General features: G+C 42.5%; 1 protein-coding gene across 7 annotated transcripts in view; it reads right to left on the reverse strand.

Annotated features, from left to right (window-relative positions):
* Positions 1-24,729, reverse strand: part of sytl2a (synaptotagmin-like 2a) — a 47,631-nt gene that overhangs the window by 14,306 nt on the left and 8,596 nt on the right. For 3 of the 7 annotated variants that reach the window (XM_024414966.2, XM_024414963.2, XM_024414968.2), the window contains exons 2-7: positions 19,570-20,149; positions 17,727-17,878; positions 16,978-17,104; positions 9,317-9,362; positions 8,927-9,035; positions 2,932-5,484 (exon numbers count right to left, since the gene is read on the reverse strand). In XM_024414966.2, coding sequence (XP_024270734.1) covers positions 2,932-5,484; positions 8,927-9,035; positions 9,317-9,362; positions 16,978-17,104; positions 17,727-17,878; positions 19,570-19,670 — 3,088 coding nt within the window. In that variant the 5' untranslated portion in view covers positions 19,671-20,149. Of the gene's footprint in view, positions 1-2,931; positions 5,485-6,254; positions 6,976-8,926; positions 9,036-9,316; positions 9,363-16,977; positions 17,105-17,726; positions 17,879-19,569; positions 20,150-24,729 lie in introns of those variants that run through there. The other 4 variants (XM_024414970.2, XM_024414971.2, XM_024414965.2 and 1 more) reach the window with 4 other exon arrangements.

Genomic DNA, 24,729 nt, shown 5'->3' on the forward strand with positions numbered 1-24,729 from the left:
ATGATCTAGCCTTTATGGCCATGTACTTTTATAATCTCCAACCAGTTCGGATTTAAGTATAACTTTTGTATGACTGACGCCTTTAGTGAGAGGTCTAATGCTTAAATATTGAATCATTTCTGCCCACCGATTTCATATTCATTTTATAAATAGGCCCATGCGCACCTTCATCAGATGAACCGCAACATGTCGACTAAAGCAATATAATTCATAAATGCATTTGAACGTTTTTAATATTGTGATAGTGATCTGTTATCCAACAATTATTATTATTACTAACCCTGCATTATAATCATATAAAAGCCCCTTAGATATTCTGTGTTTTTATTTACAGTAGTGATGGACAGCTGGAGGGATTTTGTTTTTCCCAAGTGTGGTTTTATAGTACTTAAGCATCAAAAAGATTGCAAGTTTGCCCATATTGGCCTTTAGACTACACTTTACTATTGGAAAAATATGTTATTGAAATCGATAAAAAAAACTGTTTTAAAATGTATATTAAGTAGTCTTGCTTGTCTCAGCGCAGCTCGAAACGGTGCTGAAATAGTTGACCACAAGCAGCCTTCTAGGCAGAGCTCCAAAGAAAAAGTAATATCCCAGACTGGCCAATAAAAAAAAAAAGATTAAGATGGGCAAAGGAACACAGACACTGGACAGAGGAACTCTGTCTAGAAGGCCAGCATGCTGGAGTCGCCACTGTTGACTGGTGTTTTGCGGGTACTATTTAACAAAGCTGCCAGTTGAGGACTTGCGAGGCGTCTGTTTCTCAAACTAGACACTCTAATGTACTTGTCCTCTTGCTCAGTTGTGCACCGGGGCCTCTCACTCCTCTTTCTGTTCTGGTTAGGGCCAGTTTGTGCTGTTCTGTGAAGGGAGAAGTACACAGCGTTGTACGAGAGCTTCAGTTTCTTGGCAATTTCTCACATGGAATAGCCTTCATTTCTCAGAACCAGAATAGACTGACGAGTTTCAGAAGAAAGTTCTTTGTTTCTGGCCATTTTGAGCCTGTAATCGAATCCACAAATGCTGATGCTCCAGATACTTAACTAGTCTAAAGAAGACCAGTTTTATTGCTTCTTCAGTCAGAACAACAGTTGTCAGCTGTGCTAACATAATTGCAAAAGGGTTTCTAATGATCAATTAGCCTTTTAAAATTATAAACTTGGATTAGCTAACACAATGTGCCATTGGAACACAGGAGTGATGGTTGCGAATAATGGGTCTCTGTACGCCTATGTAGATATTCCATAAAAAAATAGCCGTTTCCAGCAAAAATAGTAATTTACAACATTAACAATGTCTACACTGTATTTCTGATCAATTTGATGTTATTTTAATGGACCAATTTTTTTGCTTTTCTTTCAAAAACAAGGACATTCTAAGTGACCCCAAACTTTTGAACGGTAGTGTATATGTATATATATTTTTTACCCAGAACACTTACCATGTGTGTTCTCGTTTTGTACTATTCTGTAGTTTCGACCCAATGATTCGTCTGACAAACAAAGAACTTTGCGTACTGTAAGCCCAGGCATGGATCAAAGCTGGCGAGACAAGACATATGCTGGACCCTATGTCAGAGAGGTGTTTTTGGGACCACGTCATGTGTATAGTCCTGTTATTAGCCCTTGTGAAAAACAAGTGTTTGAAAACATGTTTTCAAAAGGCCTCCAGGGCCGACAGGTTCCTTACTTTCTCCCCCTTCCACTTGCCTCTTCCATTTATTCCCATAGTAATTCGTTATGGTTTGCATTGCAAATGAGGGCATAAACTGGGTCAAGACGTCAGAGTAAGTTATCCTTTATGTAGTAAAATAAAGGTTAAATAAAAATACATAAAATACTTTTAACAGCACATTACTCAACACTAGTGAGACTCATGTCGCCTACGGTAGGCCTAATTTTTTTTTTAAATCTCTACATGTAGGTCTCCTGATGTTAACCCGATCGAACTTGTTGCAACTAAAATGTAGTTGAAATAAACATTTGCATGTTTGCCTGGCATGGATTGTGAATCCATCTCGTTCCTCGCCCTATTCAACCCTGCCAATGCCACCTGACTCTCCACCAATGACGAGACTCTCCGTGAATAATTCCATTTAGTGGATTAGAGGATTCTAAATGAATATCTAAGGGTTTTTCATTAGGGCAAATCTGATCTGTGAGAATATCTAAGGGGCTTTTATATAATTATAATGTATTGTGAAAGGAAAACGACATGCACAAGAGACAGTGGTATATATTTTTATTTATCACAATTTTCTTTAACCAATTTCGGTCTTTAATGCTGGGCCGACAGACAAGTTCCTTACTTTTTTTTTTTTTTTTTACTGAAATTGCAACCAACTTTCTATGGCTTGTTTAAAAAATTATTATATTTTGGAGATGATTTCATTTAAAATAACCGAAGGTGAGCGATTGTAATCTGAATAAAGGGAAAAAGGCCATTCTTGAACATGGGGTGAGACATTCTTACTAATTTATAAATGAAGCCAGTTTGTTATTTAGAATTTTTTATTCCTGTTTTTAGAGGACAGGAAACCAAAAGCCCACTGTACCTATTTTTTGAAAATCGTCAGTCCACATGACTGTTTTTGAAAACGCCTCCATTAATTGCCACAGTTCCTGACTACTGATAGATCAGCGTTCTAACTCCCCCTTGTGATAGTGTGGTGAAATGACAGAATGCCACCATCTACCACAAACGGGTCGCGGCATAAGCTTGTAACTTTTAAAGGAAGAACCACTGTATATCTACCCAAAAGAGGCAAATTCTGCCATGTGGAAGACATTGTCCTGTGCGTCTAACCCTGCTGCCTCCATCAAAGTTCAGAATGATGTGGCCAACATGATTTGCCCCCACATTTAAATCATTAGCCATTTCACTTCTAAATCACTAAATCTATGTTTGATGAGAAAATGCAAAGCTCACAGCTTGAACTTGCCCGAGATTGAGACCAGATCTCAGGCATGCTTCCTCTGGATAAGCGACTGTCGACATTCTCCATGGACCTAGGACTGATCCAAGATGGACTCCCCTCACTGCTTCTCATGCTCAGGAGCAATGGAGTGGGGACAGTGGGACTCAAATGGTCATTCCCCACTTTATCTGAGATAAACTGAGGGATGTGTGTCTGCTCAGGGAGCCCCAAATAATGTTGGTTGCTCTGGGGAATGAAAGATCTTGCAAGGAGGAGATATGTTTCAGAGACTTCAGATGCTCCCGAAAGCTTTCTTTCACCAGGATCCCTATTGATGGTCTGTTGACCAATCTTGCCAGCTTCAAAGGCTCTTCTTATATGCGGGTCCCCATGATTTGGCCTAGAGGACCAGTGAGGACTGCCCTCCTGTACACTTAGGTTCCCTAAACTGGTCCTTCTGAAGGGGCAAGGGAGCGACCTAGTAGGTGATAGCGGGGACATCATAGAAGTTAGTGAGCTCTGTGCCGAGCCTCTACGTGGAAAGGTCAGGCGATCCTGCCCCTTCTCTTCAGATCTAAACTGTGGAGAGGTAGACGTGATTCCTAGGGTATGTTTGGTGTACTCTGATCCTGACTGCATTGCTTCATGTGAGAGTCCTTTTCTCGGTTTAACCACTGGTGTTGCTCTCTCTGGATCATCCTGATGCTCCCTTGTGGGTGAGGCAATGTCTATGGAGAAGGATTTAAATGGAGAACTATCACGCCTGGCTCCTTGGAAACTGGATGAACCTCTGGGCAGGGCTTTTGGATGACAGGTCTTTGAAGGACTTCTCTTAAGTTCATCGTCAGTTTTGTCTTTCCACTTTGGAATTTCAGATCTAGGCAGAGGTGTTTTAGGACTTAAGGGTCTTTCTTGATTCAGGGTTGGCCCTGTTTCCATCTTACATGAATCTTGCTGATTTATAGAATCAACATCGCCAACACTACAGTGACTACTCAGTAGTGATGAGTTTGAACTCCACTTGATGAAACCCTTTTCTATTCTTTCAGCCATGGACAAGTCGGAGGCGCTGGCCTTAACCCCGTATAAGGAAGAGCTTTGCTTGTCACAGTCACCCTTCCCTAGGTCAGTTTCAATTGTTCTTAGACTAGACTGAGAAGTGGCAATTGAGTGGTGGACTGGAGGTGTTTCTGAAAACGGATGGGTTTGACTATCTAAAGCCTCCTTTGGTTTGCCAACAATGACCCTTGGTCCACTATTCTCCTTCTCCCAGAAGGACTTGAGGTTATTGATCTTGGCCTTCCTGCTTTCCTGTTGACTGAGGGAACGTCTAACAAGGGGCACTGGGACACGCCCTTGCCGGCTTGTGCGGGGACTGGATGGAGAGACATGTAAAGGAATGTCCACCTTCTCATCTGGCTGGACTGTCTGAGAAGGCACTGTCAAGCCCACAGATGAACTGGAATTATCTTCAGAGATAAGGATGGATTTATCCCTGAATGTACCATTGTCACCTGATGTTTTTAACATGTAGTTACTTTCAACGGAAGATGAGGACTTTTCGTCATATGACAGAGCAGCACTGAGGTCTATGTTACACTGCTCTGAGGTTTCCACCTTTTGGGAGAAAGGATGGTTAATCAGCATATGTGAGTCATTACTATCATTGCTTTTTGCTCCAAAGATATTGGACTTTCTCATGCCACTAGTGTCGAGGTGAAGCTGAATATTTTGAAAAGATGATGATGCTTCAACAGTCTCAGCCTTGGCAAAATCTTTACCAAAATCATGCATTTTTTGGTCACAAGTATCCCCAGCACTGACAAGTACTTCACACCTCATTGTATCAATGCTTAGTTTACTGAGCAGTATTTTAGGGCCAATTTCTCTTTCCCAAAATGATTTCAAGTTGGAGAGTTTATCTGGTAACGCATCTACTCCACATGCACTCCCCTGTGGCCCCTGTTGAGTTTGGTCTATTTCTTTTTTAAGCAGTAGTTCTCTAACCTCCGGTGTCTTCTCATTTTTAGCTGACTGTTTGTCAGTAGCACATTTATGCAGATCTTGCTGCTGGTCAGAATAAGTATTCACAGTGGACTGGCAGACGACGAAGTTCAGGGTGGTGTCGTCAAGCTCTTTCTGTTCACAGAGAACCACCTCCTCTTTAACTGGGCTTTGCGGCTCAGGGATTTTCTCTTCTCTTGCTTCCCATCTACTAAATATCCCTAGGAGCCCTCTCCGAGGCTTTGGAGACACACGACTAGATGGCTTCTTAGAGGCAGCATCACTTGGCATCTCATCTGTGATGATGTCGACAGGAGTCACTGGTTCATCACTGGGTTGTTGGGGGAGCTGAACCTGTGGCTTGTCACAGCTTCCCAGGTTCCAGCTGACCCAGTCGCGAACCTTAGCCATGGATTGACCGTCCTCCTCTGTTATCTTGGTGGGGGAGATCCCCTGGGCCGCGGCCCCCAAGAGAATGGGCTTACCTGTCTCTTGCTCAGCACAATGGAGGTCGGACACCTGAAGGGTAAGGGACTCAGCATGACGATGGTCAAGTTGATCTGTAAAGGAAATCAAAACAACTTGGATTTCTCATCACTTGTATTTGCTGACATACAAATGTAGGATCTTTATTTGAGCCAGTTTGCTACAGCAGGAAAATAATCCTGCAGCAAAAGGAAATGTGAATTACTATGTGGATTATAATGAATGGACATTTTTGCAGGGGTTGATATATTTTTCATTAGGGCAAATTAAGTCAGAAGTTTAAAGTGGAAATGACACATTTTGGAAGCCTTTTTTAAAACTCAAATATACTACAACCAGGAAAATTCTCAGCAACAAAAGAATAATCAAATTCAGATCCTACATTTTGAACAGAGCAATAAATAATCAAGCAAATTATTAAATTGAACTATGTCATCTACAAGTCAGTATAATGATGTAATAGAAGAAAATGATTTATAAAACATTAGATAACCATATCATTTCAAAGCCTGAATGCCCCCACCAATGAAAAAAAGAGTACATTCCTTGCAGTCCAAATTCACCAATCACCATCAGCAAATATTATCATCATACAATAAATGAATGTGTACATTCATGTATGAAAGCAAGCAGGTTAGTGATTAAAAAACAGATCTTACAACACAAACATGGTGAGTAGTTTATAAAGTTTTATTTCCTAAATTAATTGAATACAAACCTAAAATCATTCTCTGCACTCCTCACTACAAATATTTGAATAGATTAATGGGCTGATTGTTGACTGATAGATTGAATTAATTAATAAAATCATCAAATGTATTAAATGGAGATGCACTAGCCTTACCAGCAGGGACCTGGGCTGGGCCTGTGTCTAGGCATCTTATATCTGGCTTCTCTCTGCAACTCAGACCCTCACCTATGTCCACCTGTCTCTGCATATCATGAATGGGCTGTTGGAGCCAGCAAGGTGAACCTACAGCTGTCAAAACCTCAATGTCTTCCTTTAGTGGTCTGTGATCACCCTGGTCAATACCACTGTTGACCTCAATGTCTTCCTTTAGTGGTCTGTGATCACCCTGGTCAATACCACTGTTGACCTCAATGTCTTCCTTTAGTGGTCTGTGATCACCCTGGTCAATACCACTGTTGACCTCAATGTCTTCCTTTAGTGGTCTGTGATCACCCTGGTCAATACCACTGTTGACCTCAATGTCTTCCTTTAGTGGTCTGTGATCACCCTGGTCAGTACCACTGTTGATGCCACTTTGGTCTGACTGCCCCGTCTCCTCCTCTCCCTCTGGGGGGCTTGTACAGTCCAAATCCAGGAGACTGTGTTCGCCCAGCTCCTTTCCATCCTGCATCTCAGTGGGCCACTCCACGCTGCTCCTGCTCACTGCTAGGCCAAATCTCACCTGTTTCCTGTCTATCCTGACCAGGGTCTCTCTCTCTTTAGCAGGCCAGGTGTCTAAAGATGGCTCTAAGACCCCGTTACTGGAGTGCAGCGTTTGTGGACATTGTGGTTCTGGCTGGCAGCTGCAGACGTTTCGGAACTGAAGAAAGTCAGTGGAGCTACTTTGTTTGAGGATGCTCCTAGGGAAAGCTGGCCTGTCTGGCTGCTGGGCTGTCTGGCTGCTGGGCTGTCTGGCTGCTGGGCTGCTGGGCTGTCTGGCTGCTGGGCTGTCTGGCTGCTGGCCTGTCTGGCTGCTGGCCTGTCTGGCTGCTGGCCTGTCTGGCTGCTGGCCTGTCTGGCTGCTGGCCTGTCTGGCTGCTGGCCTGTCTGGCTGCTGGCCTGTCTGGCTGCTGGGCTCTCCAAGAGAGAGTCCTGGGATCTGTTAATGATTGTTCTTGTTTTGGGGACAGGCATGCGCAGAGGTGCACTTTGGATGTTTTCGGAAAAAAACGATTTTAAGTTAGTTAGATGAGCAAGGCAGAACTCAGATGGTGGTAGAAACTCTGGGGGAAAGACAATGGGGGGTGGTGGATAGAAAATTAGGGCACAAAACAGGTGGATAAAGCAAGCATGTTTCAAGAAGCGATGACAATGACGTCTTATGGTTAACACCACAAACATACAGTGGATCCCAATGTAAATGCAAATACATTCATTGGGTGGTGGGGCTAGGGACTTTTAGTACATTTGCATCGGATTACTTTCTTGGTTTACTTCCTTGGTTTAATTCCTTCATGGTTATTGTTATTATCATGATTTTCATAATAGCTTGGGAGATTATTCTACATGAGAGAATGTTAAAAAATACCCACTGGGCACAGTCGTCAGTTCAATGTCTAGTTTTGATTTACATTTGGTTAAGTTGTCAACTAATGTGAATTCAATCAAACATGTCACCATGTCATTGAATTTAGGATAAAAGTTGGGTGAAAAAAATATGAAATTCCCTTAAATTGATGACTTCTTTCAAATCCAATCAGTTTTCCATGTTGATTCAACGTCAACACATTACATTTTTTTGTTTGGAATGATGTGGAAACAACGTTGATTCAACCAGTTTTTGCCCAGTGGGTAGTTAGTGCCTAGATTCCTTGAAAAACATGGGGGAAATATTAAGGATCTCCAGCACAGACAAGTCATGCATTGCAGCTTATGGCTTTGGAGTCAGGGTACATGCCTTTATGCGTAATCCCTCTGCTAGTCTGTATTTGCATACCTCCCCCTTTGGCTCGCCTTCCTTCTGGGAAAAACCTGACTAGTTGAGAATGAACACTGGTAATCATTCTTGCATTCTGTTTTGGTAATTGGAATCTACAAAATGGCTAATGGGAACTGTGTTTTCCTCTTCCCTTCTTATGAGAATGTTATGAAAGAAAGGTGGAAGAAATACAACATACATATTATGTTCATGACAAAACTACATGCCTACAACAATCATGCAACGAGAACATGCTAGCAATCTGTTTAAAAAACAACCGGGAAATACCGAAAGCCCGGGAGAGGTTTTACACGCATGGCTTTCAATGGGATCAGTTCACCAGACTTACGGTTGTTTGCAAGGAAAATGCTTTGACTGTTTGTCCATCTAGCCGTCCACTCCATTAAAAACACAACACATGGTGTGTTACAGTTGAATCATGAATCCTGAATTACTGTAGTAAACGTGCAAATTACATGACGCCAAATCGAAACCACAACCTCAAAATGTTTCACTAAAATGGTGGTGACTTGGCATAGGAACCATAAAATAATATGTCAGTGTTTGGTATGTATTTGAACATTTTTGAATGTTCCGTTATATCACTAACATAAGACTGCTAAAAACACAACTTACAGTAAGATTCATTAAAGTAACTAACTTCTCAGCTGTAAGGTTTCAGAACATTTTTTGTGCAACATGCGGTGTAGCATTAAGTAATGTTTATGACCACCTGACATAGACATTATGAAAGACCATTCAAATGAAGTGTTATTACCAAATCCATATATTCACTTGATGTCCTTGTTCAGTTTATTCTTGGATACTAAAATGACACCCACAGATATTGTACAGGTAAGGAGCTCACCCCCTTCAGGTGTCTTGGTTTGCTCCATTGCTTCATTGGGTAACTGGCTGTCTGTTTCCTCCAAAGTTTCAGGTGTAAGTGGTGTGCTGTTGAATGGGTTCTGTCTTTGCTTCAGTACAGTAAGAGAAAAACACAGGTTTGCATCAGCAATGAAACACCCATGTTGTCCACTTTTGTGTGTGTGTGTGTGCGCGCGCGTGTGTGCGTGCGTGTGTGTGTGAGCCTGTGTGTGTGTTTGTGTGTGCACGTGTGTGTGTGTGCGCCTGTGTGTGTGCACGTGTGTGTGTATGCGCCTATGTGTGTGCGTTACCATATACTTTGTTACTAAATAGTAAATCAATAGAAATGAACATGGACTTGAAATGAAGTGTTACAGTTACTTCAACCAACCTTTGTGGGGGACTGCAAAACTTCTGGCAGATTGTAGCTGTCGTCCCTATGGTGAATACAATTTAAAATGTAGACATCATTATTATCTTAATCTTTTAAAGAATAACATACACTTGATTAAGGCATGGGATAATGGGAATAATGTTTAATGTTTTTAAGTTATCACTCTAGCAATTATGTGGACAATTGGTCGATTATGCCTACAGTCGACCACATAACTGCCACCACATCAGTTAAGTGCAGGTGCATTTTCATTTGCTGAAAGCCCCAAATCATTCATGAAAGCCCCAAGTATTGCATGTATCAACATTGACAAAAAACTCAAATTTTCACATCTCAGATATTTTCACTGTAGTTGGCTGACTGCAGTCCAGTTGTTTTCCTTGGTTTTTAGAGTGTAATGGTACCACTCATTCACACAACATACATTCCTCAACAATGTATGAATGAGACGTACCATGACTGTGGAAACCAAGGAAAACAAGAGCATGTGAGTTCTAACCTTAGAAGCAGATGACTAAATGTCGACTTACTGTAATGCCTGAATGACTCCTTCTTTAGCAATCATGCCCATATGATCTGGGCTAATGCTTGATCCCATTTAATGTATGTGGCAGCCTTACTAAACAGGGGCTGAGATTCAAGTTAGCTTACTTCTTTGATGGTGAAGGCAAGACATACAGTGACCATTTACTTTCCCCACATTTTATTAGGTTACAGCCTTATTCTAAAATGTATTAAATCATTTTTTCCCCTCATCAAACAAAATTTTAGCTAATTTATTAAAAATAAATAACTGAAATATCACATTTACATAAGTATTCAGACCCTTTACTCAGTACTTTGTTGAAGCACATTTGGCAGCAATTACAGCCTCGAGTCTTCTTGGGTATGACGCTACAAGCTTGGCACACCTGTATTTGGGGAGTTTCTCCCATTCTTCTCTGCAGATCCTCCCAAGCTGTCAGGTTGGATGGGGAGCATTGCTACACAGCTATTTTCATGTCTCTCTAGAAATGTTCGGTTGATTTCAAGTCCGGGCTCTGGCTGGGCCACTCAAGGACATTCAGAGACTCCTGCGTTGTCTTGGCAGTGTGCTTAGGGTCGTTGTCCTGTTGGAAGGTTAACCTTCGTCCCAGTCCTGAGTTTTCAGCTGCCTTTTGGTAAACTCCAAGCGGGCTGTCATGTGCCATTTACTGAGGAGTGGATCCGTCTGACCATAAAGGCCTGATTGGTGGAGTGCTGCAGAGATGGCTGTCTTTCTGGAAGCTCCTCCCATCTCCACAAAGGAATTTGGGTGCTTTGTCAGAGTGACCATTAGGTTCTTGGTCACCTCCCTGACCAAGGCCCTTCTCCCCCGATTGCTCAGTTTGGCCGGCCGGCCAGCTCTAGGAAGAGTCTTGGTAGTTCCAAACTTATTCCATTTAAGAATGATGGAGGCCACTGTGTTCTTGGGGACCTTCATTGCTGAAGAAATGTTTTGGTACCCTTCCCCAGATCTGTGCCTCGACACAATCCTGTCTCGGAGCTCTATGGCCAATTCCTTCCACCTCATGGTTTGTTTTTTGCTCTGACAGGCACTGTCAACAGTGGGACAGGTGTGTGCCTTCCCAAATCATGTCCAATCAATTGAATTTACCACAGGTGGACTCCAATCACGTTGTAGAAACATCTCAAGGATGATCAATGGAAACAGGATGCAACTGAGCTCAATTTTCGAATCTCATAGCAAAGGGTACTTATGTAAATAAGGTATTTCTGTTTTTCATTTGTGATAAATTTGCAAAAATGTTGAAAACCCTGTTTTTGCTTTGTCATTATGGGGTGTTGTTTGTAGATTGCAGATGATTATTATTATTTTAATCCATTTTAGAATAAGGCTGTAACGTAACAAAATGAGGAAAAAGTCAAGGGGTCTGAATACTTTCCGAAGACAGGAAGAGCGATATCTCACAAACGGCTCATTTCTTATATTTGTCTGTTTGTTACCTGTTTAAAATGCAATAATTAAGAACCTCTCTATGGCATTGCACTTCTTAGCACAAGATGGTAAATAATGCAAAGCAACAAAACTTTGAGTGGCTGGGAGAGGGAGAGGAGTACGTATGCGTGGTGGAAGAAGACTGAGAGGAAGATCATGAGCTGTAGCCTCAGATGAGAGTAGGGCTACTATAATTGATCATGTAATAAATTATGGTCTATCAATGAGAGAGGCTGGTCTGAGAGTGCAGCCAAATCTGCAACGCCCAACAGTGGCATTTCTGGCAAAATAACAGGTAAGATGTGCATTCTGTAAGGGCATCTGACTGAACTGCACACAAAGCTTACAAGGGTTATAGTGCCCCTAACAAAGACAACTTCCCACAATGACAAAAGGGAAAAAGGCTGCCTAAGTATGATTCCCAATCAGAGACAACGATAGACAGCTGATAGACAGCTGTCCCTGATTGAGAACCATACCTCTGACAAATCAACTCTGACAAATCATCTGTAAATTTTGGTGTTCCTCAAGGTTCCATTTTAGGACCACTATTGTTTTCACTATATATTTTACCTCTTGGGCATGTAATTCGAAAACATAATGTTAACTTTCACTGCTATGCGGATGACACACAGCTGTACATTTCAATGAAACATGGTGAAGCCCAAAAATTGCCCTAAAAGAAGCCTGTGTTTCAGACATAAGGAAGTGTATGGCTGCAAACGTTCTACTTTTAAACTCGGACAAAACAGAGATGTTTGTTCTCGGTCCCAAGAAACAAAGAGATCTTCTGTTGAATCTGACAATTAATCTTGATGGTTGTACAGTCATCTCAAATAAAACTGTGAAGGACCTCGGCGTTACTCTGGACCCTGATCTCTCTTTTGACAAACCTATCAAGACTGTTTCAAGGACAGCTTTTTTCCTACGCAACAACAAATCTACGTAACATTGCAAAAATCAGAAACTTTCTGTCCAAAAATGATGCAGAAAAATTTCTCCATGCTTTTGTTACTTCTAGGTTAGCCTACTGCAATGCTCTACTTTCCGGCTACCCAGATAAAGCACTAAATAAACTTCAGTTAGTGTTAAATATGGCTGCTAGAATCCTGACTAGAACCACATTTTTTAAATCATATTACTCCAGTGCTAGCCTCTCTACACTGATTTCAAGGTTTTACTGCTAACCTACAAAGCATTACATGGGCTTGCTCCTACCTATCTTTCCAATTTGGTCCTGCCGTACATACCTACATGTACGCCACGGTCACAAGATGCAGGCCTCCTAATTGTCCCTAGAATGTCTAAGCAAACAGCTGGAGGCAGGGCTTTCTCCTATAGAGCTCCATTTTTATGGAATGGTCTGCCTACCCATGTGAGAGACGCAGACTCGGTCTCAACCTTTAAGTCTTTATTGAAGACTCATCTCTTCAGTGAGTCATATGATTGAGTGTAGTCTGGCCCAGGAGTGTGAAGGTGAACGGAAAGGCTCTGGAGCAACGAACCGCCCTTGCGGTCTCTGCCTGGCCGGTTCTCCTCTCTTTACTGGGATTCTCTGCCTCTAATCCTATTACAGGGGCTGAGTCACTGGCTTACTGATGCTTTTTCATGCCGTCCCTAGGAGGTGTGCGTCACTTGAGTGGGTTGAGTCACTGACGTGATCTTCCTGTCTGGGTTGGCGCCCCCCCTTGGGTTGTGTTGTGGCGGAGATCTTAGTGGGCTATACTCGGCCTTGTCTCAGGATGGTAAAGTTGGTGGTTGAAGATATCCCTCTAGTGGTGTGGGGCTGTATTTGGTAAAGTGGGTGGGGTTATATCCTTCCTGTTTGGCCCTGTCCAGAGGTATCATCGGATGGGGCCACAGTGTCTCCTGACCCCTCCTGTCTCAGCCTCTAGTATTTATGTTGCAGTAGTTTATGTGTCGGGGGGCTAGGGTCAGTTTGTTATATCTGGAGTATTTCTCCTGTCTTATCCTGTGTCCTGTGTGAATTTAAGTATGCTCTCTCTAATTCTCTCTTTCTCTCTTTCTTTCTCTCTCTCAGAGGACCTAAGCCCTAGGACCATGCCTCAGGACTACCTGGCATGATGAATCCTTGCTGTCCCCAGTCCATCTGGCCGTGCTGCTGCTCCAGTTTCAACTGATCTGCCTGCGGCTGTGGAACCCTGACCTGTTCACCGGACGTGCTACCTGTCCCAGACCTGCTGTTTTCAACTCTCTAGAGACAGCAGGAGTGGTAGAGATACTCCTAATGATTGGCTATGAAAAGCCAACTGGCATTTACTCCTGAGGTGCTGACTTGCTGCACCCTCGATAACTACTGTGATTATTATTATTTGACTATGCTGGTCATTTATGAACATGTGAACATCTTGGCCATGTTCTGTTATAATCTCCACCCGGCACAGCCAGAAGAGGACTGGCCACCCCTCATAGCCTGGTTCCTCTCTAGGTTTCTTTCTAGGTTATGGCCTTTCCAGGGAGTTTTTCCTAGCCACCGTGCTTCTACACCTGCATTTCTTGCTGTTTGGTGTTTTAGGCTGGGTTTCTGTACAGCACTTTGAGATATCAGCTGATGTAAGAAGGGCTATATAAATACATTTGATTTGATTTGATACCCGGCCAAAATATAGAAATACAAATACATAGAAAACAGAACATAGAATGCCCACCCAAATCACACCCTGACCAAAACAACTAGAGACATAAAAAGGCTCTCTAAGGTCAGGGCGTGACAGTACCCCCCCCCAGTACCCAAAGGTGCGAACTCCGGCCGGAGACCCCTGAGACCCTCGCTGCTGGAGACCCTCATTGCGGTCCCCAGACTGGGGACCCTCGTTGCAGGCCCCGGACTGGGGACCCTCGTTGCTTCTTGCCATGGATCATCACTGGAGGCTTCGTGCCATGGATCATCACTGGAGTCTTCTTGCAATGGATCATCACTAGAGGCTTCCTGCCATGGATCATCACCGGAGGCTTCTTGCCATGGATCATCACTGGAGGCTTTGTGCCATGACTCCTCACTGGAGGCTTCTTGCCATGGATCATCACTGGAGGCTTCTTGCCATGGATCATCACTGGAGGCTTTGTGCCATGACTCCTCACTGGAGGCTTCGTGCCATGGATCATCACTGGGGGCTTCTTGCCATGGATCATCACTGGAGGCTTCGTGCCAAGGATCATCACTGGATGCTTCTTGCCATGGATCATCACTGGAGTGAGGAGATGCAGCCTGGTGCATGGAGCTGCCACAGGGATCACCAGGCTGGGGAGACATACAGGAGGCCAGGTTCTGGGAGCAGGCACAGGACTCACCAGGCTGGGGAGACATACAGGAGGCTTGGTTCTTGGCGCAGGCACTGGATACACTGGGCCATGGAGGCGCACTGGAGGTCTCGAGCGTAGAGTCTGCACAACCCATCCTGGCTAGATGGTTATCTTCGCCCTGCAAATGCGGGGCGCTGGCACAGGACGCACTGGTCTGTGCAGACGCACCGGAGACACAGTGCGCAGAGCCGGCGCAGGATATCCGGGGCCGAAGAAACACACTGGAGACCAGGCGCGCTAAGCCGGCATCATCCGTCCTGGCTGGATGCTCACCTTAACCCGGCAGATGCGGGGAGCTGGGATGTAGCGCACTGGAGACACCGTGCGCTCCTCTGCATAACACGGTGCCTGACCAGTACCACACTTCTCCCCACGGTAAGCATGAGGAGTTGGCTCAGGTCTCCAACCTGACTCAGCCAATCTCCTCATGTTCCCCTTATGCCTGCTTCGTTGCCGTGACTCCTGGTATCGTTGTCATTCCTCCCTTGCTACTTCCGCCTGTTTCCATGGCAGGGTCTTGTCCCCTGCCATAACCTGTCCAAGATGTTCTCCACTCTCTCTTCTCCCGGGCCCAGGATCCATGCTCCTCCTGGCCACGCTGCTTGGTCCTTTGGTGGTGGGAAGTTCTGTCACGACCGTCGTTAAAGGAAGACCAAGGTGCAGTGTGGTGAGCGTACATTTTCATTTATTTAGTAAAATGTCACTAACAAAACAAGAAATAACAAAAACGAGGGCTATAGTGCCCTCACACCCTGACCAAACCAACTAGAGACATAAAAAGGCTCTCTAAGGTCAGGGCGTGACAATTCCTCAACCCCATTGAGGAATTATTTTCCTTGTGGAGGTGGTAGGTTTATGACCACCATCCACATGATCAAATGTCCCTCCTGGACGAAATTAATGCTGGATGCCTGGACATATCTGCAGAAGATTGCCAAGGATGGACCAGGCATGCCAAAATATTATTTCCTATGTGTATTTCCCAAGATGACATAAGATGTGATGTGAATGAGAACCTGTGGCCAAATGCAGAAGACAGGGTTGACTAGCATTGCTACTGTATCTGTAGATGGTGAATATAGAAATTATTGTATTTTGCAGTCACTCAAGGCCAAAAAATGACATAAAACATATTTAAGCATATCGCATCATGTCTGATTCATTCCTGTAACATATACTTCAGTCAATTCTAAACAGTAGAGAGGTGTCATTCTTGTTTTGTAAAGACATGTTACAAAATAAAACATTGTGTAATGCTACCTATTGTTAGTATTTTTTAGGTCATTGTTAAATGAGTGACAAAGTGTGCTTGTTGGGTGACAACCTTTGCTGGTGTTATGGAAGAATTAGTTGATTTGAGACATGTATGAAGTGTTTTGGTAGTTTTACTACATTTTGGATGTGAAATTAACTACTGTGCCAAGCTGAAAGTTGGTTAGGAGAACTGTGTGAAGAGCTTTGAAAAAGTGACGTAAGTATTGAGAAATGGGTCTGAGAAGAAAGTGGAAAGCAGCATCATTCTTGTCTCAAACAATTTGTTGACTGCATTTGATCTAACAGAACAGCATGCAAACGTATGTATCTAACTTTGAATCTAACATCGAGGAGAAGGAACTGCGCTGCTTGCGTGACAGGGGGCGAGGCTTTGTGTGTAGGAAGCAGCCGCAGCAGGAGAAAGGGAGAGAGATGACAAACAGAGTAAACTATAAAAATGGGCGTTACACGCAGCCCTAAAAACAACCATAGTTTCTAAAAACATGAACACAAGTGCAGGGGAGTAAAGTACTTAAGTAAAAAATACTTGAAATGACTACTTAGGTATTTTTTGAGGGTATCTGTACTTTACTTTACTATTTATATTTTTGATAACTTTTACTTTACTACATTCCTAAAGTAAAGTATGTACTTTTTACTTCATACATTTTCCCTGACACCCAAAAGTACTTGTTACATTTTGAATGCTTAGCAGGACAGGAAAATATTCTAATTCACACACTTATCAAGAGAACATCCCTGGTCATCCCTACTGCCTCTGATCTGGCGGACTCACTAAACACAAATGCTTAATTTGTAAATGATGTCTGAGTGTTGTAGCGTGCCTTTGGCTATCCGTACATTTTAAAAACAAGAAAATGTTGCCGTCTAGTTTGCTTAATATAAGAAATTTGAAATTATTTTCCATTTACTTTTGACACTTAAGTATATTTAAAACCAAATACTTTGTCTTTTACTCAAGTAGGTTTTTTATTGGGTGACTTTCACTTTTACTTGAGTCATTTTCTATTAAGGTATCTTTTACTCAAGTATGACAATTTTTCCACCACTGCACAATGGGTCCATATCATGGAACTCTCACCTGTAGTAGTTCTTGTGCTGTGCCAGTGGCTCCTCTAAAAGGCCCGAGAGTTCTGGAGGAACATACACATCCTGGTTCTCACTGTTCACGAAACTGGGCCTCTCTGCCCACATCTGGGAAAGCTCCACTACAACACAGAACAAATGGGATGCAGGCCTCAGTAAAACCACTGACAAACCAGATGAAGACACATACTGTATGTCTGTGTCACAGGTGGGATCTAAACCCCAATCTACTGCTCGGGAAACCGACCATTAAGCCAAAAGGAAATTAACTTTTGGGCCAAGGGTAACATTGATTTGGAAGTTGCAGGCAGGTCTACCTCATCCCAAGAGCGTGAGTCCAACTCACTTCCACTCTATATGTTACAATACATCTAACAGCCATCCCTCTCATGAAGTGAAGGATGGAATGAGCATTCCTATTGGACAAACTTAGGTGCAACACCCTCTATGTCTACTGAACGTCAACCAGCTATAGAAAATAGGAATGAAGAGTAAAATGCATTATTTAATGATCCTTTTATGTTCTTGTTTCAGAGTCAATTGTTCATATCAATGTTCACCAATGTAATATCCACCAAACAATATTTCAACAAATTAAATGCCTAGGAATAGAGTTACTGTACATTTTAAGGGAATTTGTGAGTAATTTCTGCAATGCAGCATTTAGTCATACACATCCGTAATGGTCTTTGCAAGAGTCAACGACTGTCTAAAGTTGCATAGCTTGACACGGTTATAACTCACATATGGTCACAGGTTTCCTCCGACTTATGGATGCTCTGATGATGTCAGAACCATGGATCCTGTCTCTGTGACGCCTTGACTTTGTCTCATAGAACCACTCTCCAGTCAGGTACTTCAGCTTGCCCTTGTCACATTCTTGCTTTTGTAGATTCCTAAGTGGAGAGAGGGTAAACGTTCAAAATATGGACACTTAACAATGGAAAACCAGTAATGGAGACCAGGCAGAGGCAATACAATAAGTTGATGACAGCTTATGTCAGAACCTGGAAAACCTTATTGAGTTCCCTGCTAGCAGGGGCATTTACAGTAACATAAGCATATGTGCTGTTTTTTTTTAATGAAGGTGCATGCTGTTGGTTAATGAATCTGTGATGTAATCCTTGTTATGAGTCCCATGTATTACAGTTGTTTCACATGACTGCAACAATACCTTGTCAACATTTCTTATGAACAAAACACAGTGCAATCAAGCACACGTTTGAAAAAAGCAGTTGGAGGTATACCCAGTAAGTTTTTAAATACAAAAGCAGTAGAAGGTATACCCAGTAAGTTTTTAAATACAAAAGCAGTAGAAGGTATACCCAGTAAGTTTTTAAATACAAAAGCAGTAGGAGGTATACCCAGTAAGTTTTTATATACAAAAGCAGTAGAAGGTATACCCAGTAAGTTTTTAAATACAAAAGCAGTAGAAGGTATACCCAGTAAGTTTTTAAATACAAAAGCAGTAGAAGGTATACCCAGTAAGTTTTTATATACAAAAGCAGTAGAAGGTATACCCAGTAAGTTTTTAAATACAAAAGCAGAAGAAGGTATACCCAGTAAGTTTTTAAATACAAAAGCAGTAGAAGGTATACCCAGTACGTTTTTATATACAAAAGCAGTTTGAATTCTGTCACAACTTTGTGTTTTTATTGTTTATGAAGCTCTTCACATATCTCAGCAGTATATTTTTTTATTTTAAAATGCCTTTGTAGTCAACTCAAACCAACATTTTTATTATTAAACAAATTAGGATAAAAATAATAAGGAAACAGACATATCTATTAAATACATGCTCAATAACTTTGGTGACTAGTAAGTCTTTTTTAAGCTGGATGTATCAATGTGTAGCTCAAACGTTCATAATCTATGAGCACAATTACTGTCTTACCTCAATTAGCCACGTTATCCCTAAAAGCAACTGTTTTTCTGCATGCTGTTCTGCACCATTTTCCCTTATATTTTCCCCTACATGGGCCAGCCCCCTAGCAATTTGAGTTCTAGCCAATGAGCTACAGCCCCTCGCCATTTGAGTGACAGCTAGCAAAACATACACACAGTAGAGTGAGAGAGAGCAATGACGTGGTGCACATATCTGCACAAATGTGCGGTAGTACGCAATTTTTGGGGACCACTTTTGGGGACTACTTTCAGAACCACAGAACTACTGGCTAAAAAAGTATACAAAGGTACCGGAGAATCTCTTTAATATCTTGGAGTTTCCCCACACTGCTATAATACTTTTCTTTAACCCTGCCACTGTTTTCCAGGGCGTGTCTTCAGGGCATGTGCTTACCATCTGGCAAGCATCTTCACAGACATTTTCAACCTCTCCTTGTCCCAGTCTGTAATCCCCACATTTTGAAGCTGACTACCATCATTCCTGTTCCCAAAAACTCTAAGGCATCCTGCCACAATGACTACCACCCTGTAGCACTCACATCTGTAATAATGAAGTGCTTTGAAAGGCTGGCACACATCAACTCTATCATCTCAGACACTCTGGACCCAATCTAATTTGCACACAGCCCTGACAGATCCACAGACAACTCAATCTCAACTCTAAGGCATCCTGTGAACTCACTTCACACGCTGTTCCTCGGCCCTCTTCAGATCTGTGTCCCTCTTTAATACGGACAGGATCATCTCCTGCTCCTCCTCCGTCAGGTAACTCAGGTCAATCATGGTGCCAAGCCCACTCTGCAGGTCTTATCTCTTCTCAGAAAACTAAATGGTTGCCAACTCCACTCAAAGCCACTGTTCAGGGTGAGTCTGTGATGGTGATGGTTCTCCCTAGTTTGGGTCAGTGGCTTGGTGGAGAATCCAGGTATAGTTATGGATATGGGTTATTGGAATTCCAGCAGCTCCTGGTACAGAGGTCCTTGAAGTCAACGTGTGGGTTAGTGAAGGTGGTTTACGTGCTAAAGTCCAGGCGTCAGTTGAGTTTCCAAAGGCTCATATTCAGTGGGTAGATGGCTGGATGAGGGGAGCAGGTAGGTGTTTGGCAGACCTCTGTCTCAATCTCAGTATTACTGATTCACTTTTTGCACTCTCCTTGCTGAAGGGGAATGTATTGCCAGGTTTGTATGGACGCGGTAGGGTTAACTTGGTGCAGCTGCTCGTATATATGTGGTGGTGGTCTGTCAGTGATCCATCATTAGCACCTGCAAAACACAGCAAAACACAATATAAGAGTCTAATTTAAAAAATCAATATTAATAATACTTATGACACTTACTGACACTAAAACATACAGACCTGCATCTTCTTACATATTCTCTAAACACTTTCATGATCTTTTATTGAAAACATTTTTCCCTTTAGTAGCTTTTTATTCCAGAGCCTTTTCATCAAGTATTCAAATGTAATCATTTCCCATGATTGGGGTAACAGGCAGGATGCCATTTTCCCATATCAACCTCACGAGTCAGAGTGAGGTGTTGTGATTATAGGAGACATGTGATACGGTATTGTCAGCTGACTGAGAGAATGTGGCGTTTGAACACTCTTAAAAACATTTTGAGTGGATTCCCTTAGAGAAAGCCCTAGTTGTTCTAAAATTGAATTAAGCTTAACTCAAATTAGGCACCAGTTTAGGACTTGTATCCATATGGAAAGGCCATTTTATTTTCCTACAATCAGTTTTTGTTTCAGTTACGGTTTAAGTTATAGTATGAGTAAACGGTTCAAATGACGAAGAATTAACTTGTTTAGGTGAACTTCGAACTAGAGCTGATGTATGACGAGACAGTAAGACAATGGAATGGTGCTGTAATGGATAGCTGCCGTTTTACGGAGAATCCTCAATGAAAGGTGAGTATCGGTGAGGACACTCTTCTGTTTGCCTACTAACAAATTGACATCTCCTTGACCACTTATTGGTTTCCGGGTCACGGAGGAGAGAGGGCGGAGGAGAGAGCATAACATTACTGAACGTCGTCACTTCCTTTTGAACGCGGAACGAGGGAGAACTTGGTTTGTTGTTTTGGAAAGTTTTGAAAGTCTCTGAAAAAGTGATCTATTGAAAAGGTTTTGTTACTAGCTAGCTACATTTTTAATTTGGATCCCGCAACGGGGTTGGCATCCGTTGCTGGGACTGCTGCTATCTGTCCAGGGATCCTGCCGACCAAGGGTCTGATGAGCTGCTTGGTGTAGCAGCTAGCCTAGCTGCCACTGTTAGCTGCCTATCAAGCTAGCAAGGTTTCCATGAGGGCTAGAACGCTTACCATGATACAGTTAAACCTTGTGGCTGGAACCGAGCATTGTGTTGGACTTGTGACTGTCTAGATCCATGCTGTTTGTTTCTATTTCCATTGTCACTGCGACCTGCTCTGTCTGGAACTGCGAGGACTAACAGTGTAGCCTACGTTGCTACCATGACAAAGACCAAAGCCGGTGGGAGTACTGTTGAAGAAAGTGGTTTCTCTCTATCACGGGTGAAGGATCTTTTAAACAAACAAAAAGACTTCTAACAGCAGTTGTTACAAAAACTAGAAAATAGCTTCAAGTTTTGTGCCCAACACTGGTGGAGTCAACTAATAAAATAATGGACGACCAGACCAGAGAGGTCCAGGACCTGACGAACAGTTTGCAGTTCTCTCAGGGTCAGCTCGATGAGTTTAAACAGGAAACCGGCAAGATGACAGCAATCTGTAAGTCATTGAGAGAGGACATCAGTTCTGTATGTGAATCCATGATAACAATGACAGAGAAATCAGATTATCTCGAGGGACTATCAAAGCAGAACAACACTGTTGGGGACGGAATTGCAGAATGTCCACATGAGACCTGGACGCAGTCTCAAGACAAAGGGAGGGAAATGATCTTGGAGAAACTGAAGATGGACCACAGGAAGATTGAGGTAGAGCATGCCCACAGGACTGGAAAACCTACCCCCGGCCCAGGTGACAGACCCAAGCCGATAGAGGTCAAGTTCCTGAGGTTCAGGTACAAGGTAGCTGTTCTGGAAAGCGACAAAAACTTGAGAGGAACGTACTGTACATCTTCCTAAACAACGTCTATCCGGAAGCGGTGCACCAGAAGAGAAAATAACTTATCCCGGCCATGCAAGCTGCCAGAGCGAGTGGGGACATTGCTTACATCCGCTACGACAGGCTCATTGTCCACCCTCCCTCCCAAAAGCCTGGAAGGGATGAGAGAACCAAGCCTATGGGTTTGTAGCTTCAACCCCGCAGCACACACAGACACACACACACACTTACACACACCAACTGATTAATGGACTGCTGAATGTTTTCAAAAAAATACAGTGCATTGCGAAAGTATTCGGCCCCCTTGAACTTTGCGACCTTTTGCCACATTTCAGGCTTCAAACATAAAGATATAAAACTGTATTTTTTTGTGAAGAATCAACAACAAGTGGGACACAATCATGAAGTGGAACGACATTTATTGGATATTTCAAACTTTTTTAACAAATCAAAAACTGAAAAATTGGGCGTGCAAAATTATTGAGCCCCTTTACTTTCGGTGCAGCAAACTCTCTCCAGAAGTTCAGTGAGGATCTCTGAATGATCCAATGTTGACCTAAATGACCAATGATGATAAATACAATCCACCTGTGTGTAATCAAGTCTCCGTATAAATGCACCTGCACTGTGATAGTCTCAGAGGTCCGTTAAAAGTACAGAGAGCATCATGAAGAACAAGGAACACACCAGGCAGGTCCGAGATACTGTTGTGAAGAAGTTTAAAGCTGGATTTGGATACAAAAAGATTTCCCAAGCTTTAAACATCCCAAGGAGCACTGTGAAAACGATAATATTGAAATGGAAGGAGTATCAGACCACTGCAAATCTACCAAGACCTGGCCGTCCCTCTAAACTTTCAGCTCATACAAGGAGAAGACTGATCAGAGATGCAGCCAAGAGGCCCATGATCACTCTGGATGAACTGCAGAGATCTACAGCTGAGGTGGGAGACTCTGTCCATAGGACAACAATCAGTCGTATATTGCACAAATCTGGCCTTTATGGAAGAATGGCAAGAAGAAAGCCATTTCTTAAAGATATCCATAAAAAGTGTCATTTAAAGTTTGCCACAAGCCACCTGGGAGACACACCAAACATTTGGAAGAAGGTGCTCTGGTCAGATGAAACCAAAATTGAACTTTTTGGCATCAATGCAAAACGTTATGTTTGGCGTAAAAGCAATACAGCTCATCACCCTGAACACATCATCCCCACTGTCAAACATGGTGGTGGCAGCATCATGGTTTGGGCCTGCTTTTCTTCAGCAGTGACAGGGAAGATGGTTAAAATTGATGGGAAGATGGATGGAGCCAAATACAGGACCATTCTGGAAGAAAACCTGATGGAGTCTGCAAAAGACCTGAGACTGGGACGGAGATTTGTCTTCCAACAAGACAATGATCCAAAACATAAAGCAAAATCTACAATGGAATGGTTCAAAAATAAACATATCCAGGTGTTAGAATGGCCAAGTCAAAGTCCAGACCTGAATCCAATCGAGAATCTGTGGAAAGAACTGAAAACTGCTGTTCACAAATGCTCTCCATCCAACCTCATTGAGCTCGAGCTGTTTTGCAAGGAGGAATGGGAAAAAAATTCAGTCTCTCGATGTGCAAAACTGATAGAGACATACCCCAAGCGACTTACAGCTGTAATCGCAGCAAAAGGTGGCGCTACAAAGTATTAACTTAAGGGGGCTGAATAATTTTGCACGCCCAATTTTTCAGTTTTTGATTTGTTAAAAAAGTTTGAAATATCCAATAAATGTCGTTCCACTTCATGATTGTGTCCCACTTGTTGTTGATTCTTCACAAAAAAATACAGTTTTATATCTTTATGTTTGAAGCCTGAAATGTGGCAAAAGGTCGCAAAGTTCAAGGGGGCCGAATACTTTCGCAAGGCACTGTATATCTTGCTTTGTTTGTTCTTTTCCATATTAATGTGCCTTGCAAAAGTATTCATCCCCCTTGGTGTTTTTCCTATTTTGTTGCATAGCAACCTGTAATTTAAATGGATTTTTATTTGTATTTCATGTATTGGATATACACAAAATAGTCCAAATTGGTGAAATGCAATAAAATTAAAAAAACTTGTTTCAATTTTTATTTTATTTTTTATAAACGGAAAAGTTTGCCCTTTGCTATGAATATATGTATTCACCCCCTTTGCTATTAAGCCCCTAAATAAGATCTGGTGCAACCAATTACCTTCAGAAGTCACATAATTAGTTAAATAAAGTCCACCTGTGTGCAATCTAAGTGTCACATGATCTCAGTATATATACATCTGTTCTGAAAGGCCCCAGAGTCTGCAACACCACTAAGCAAGGGACACCACCAAGCAAGCGGCACCATGAAGACCAAGAAGCTCTCCAAACAGGTCAGGGGCAAAGTTGTGGAGAAGTACAGATCAGGGTTAGGTTATAAAAAATATCAGAAACTTTAAACATCCCACGGAGCACCATTAAATCCATTATTAAAAAATGGAAAGAACACACAACAAACCTGCCAAGAGCGGGCCACCCACCAAAACTCACGGACTGGGCAACGAGGGAATTAATCAGAGAGGCAACAAAGAGACCAAAGATAACCCTGAAGGAGCTGCAAAACTCCACAGCAGAGATTGGAGTATCTGTCCATAGGACCACTTTAAGCCACACACTCCACAGAGCTGGACTTTACAGAAGAGTGGCCAGAAAAAAGCCATTGCTTAAAGAATAAAATAAGCAAACATGTTTGGTGTTCACCAAAAGG

This window comes from Oncorhynchus tshawytscha, linkage group LG30, assembly GCF_018296145.1.
Source record: "Oncorhynchus tshawytscha isolate Ot180627B linkage group LG30, Otsh_v2.0, whole genome shotgun sequence".
NCBI classification, from domain to species: Eukaryota; Metazoa; Chordata; class Actinopteri; order Salmoniformes; family Salmonidae; genus Oncorhynchus; species Oncorhynchus tshawytscha.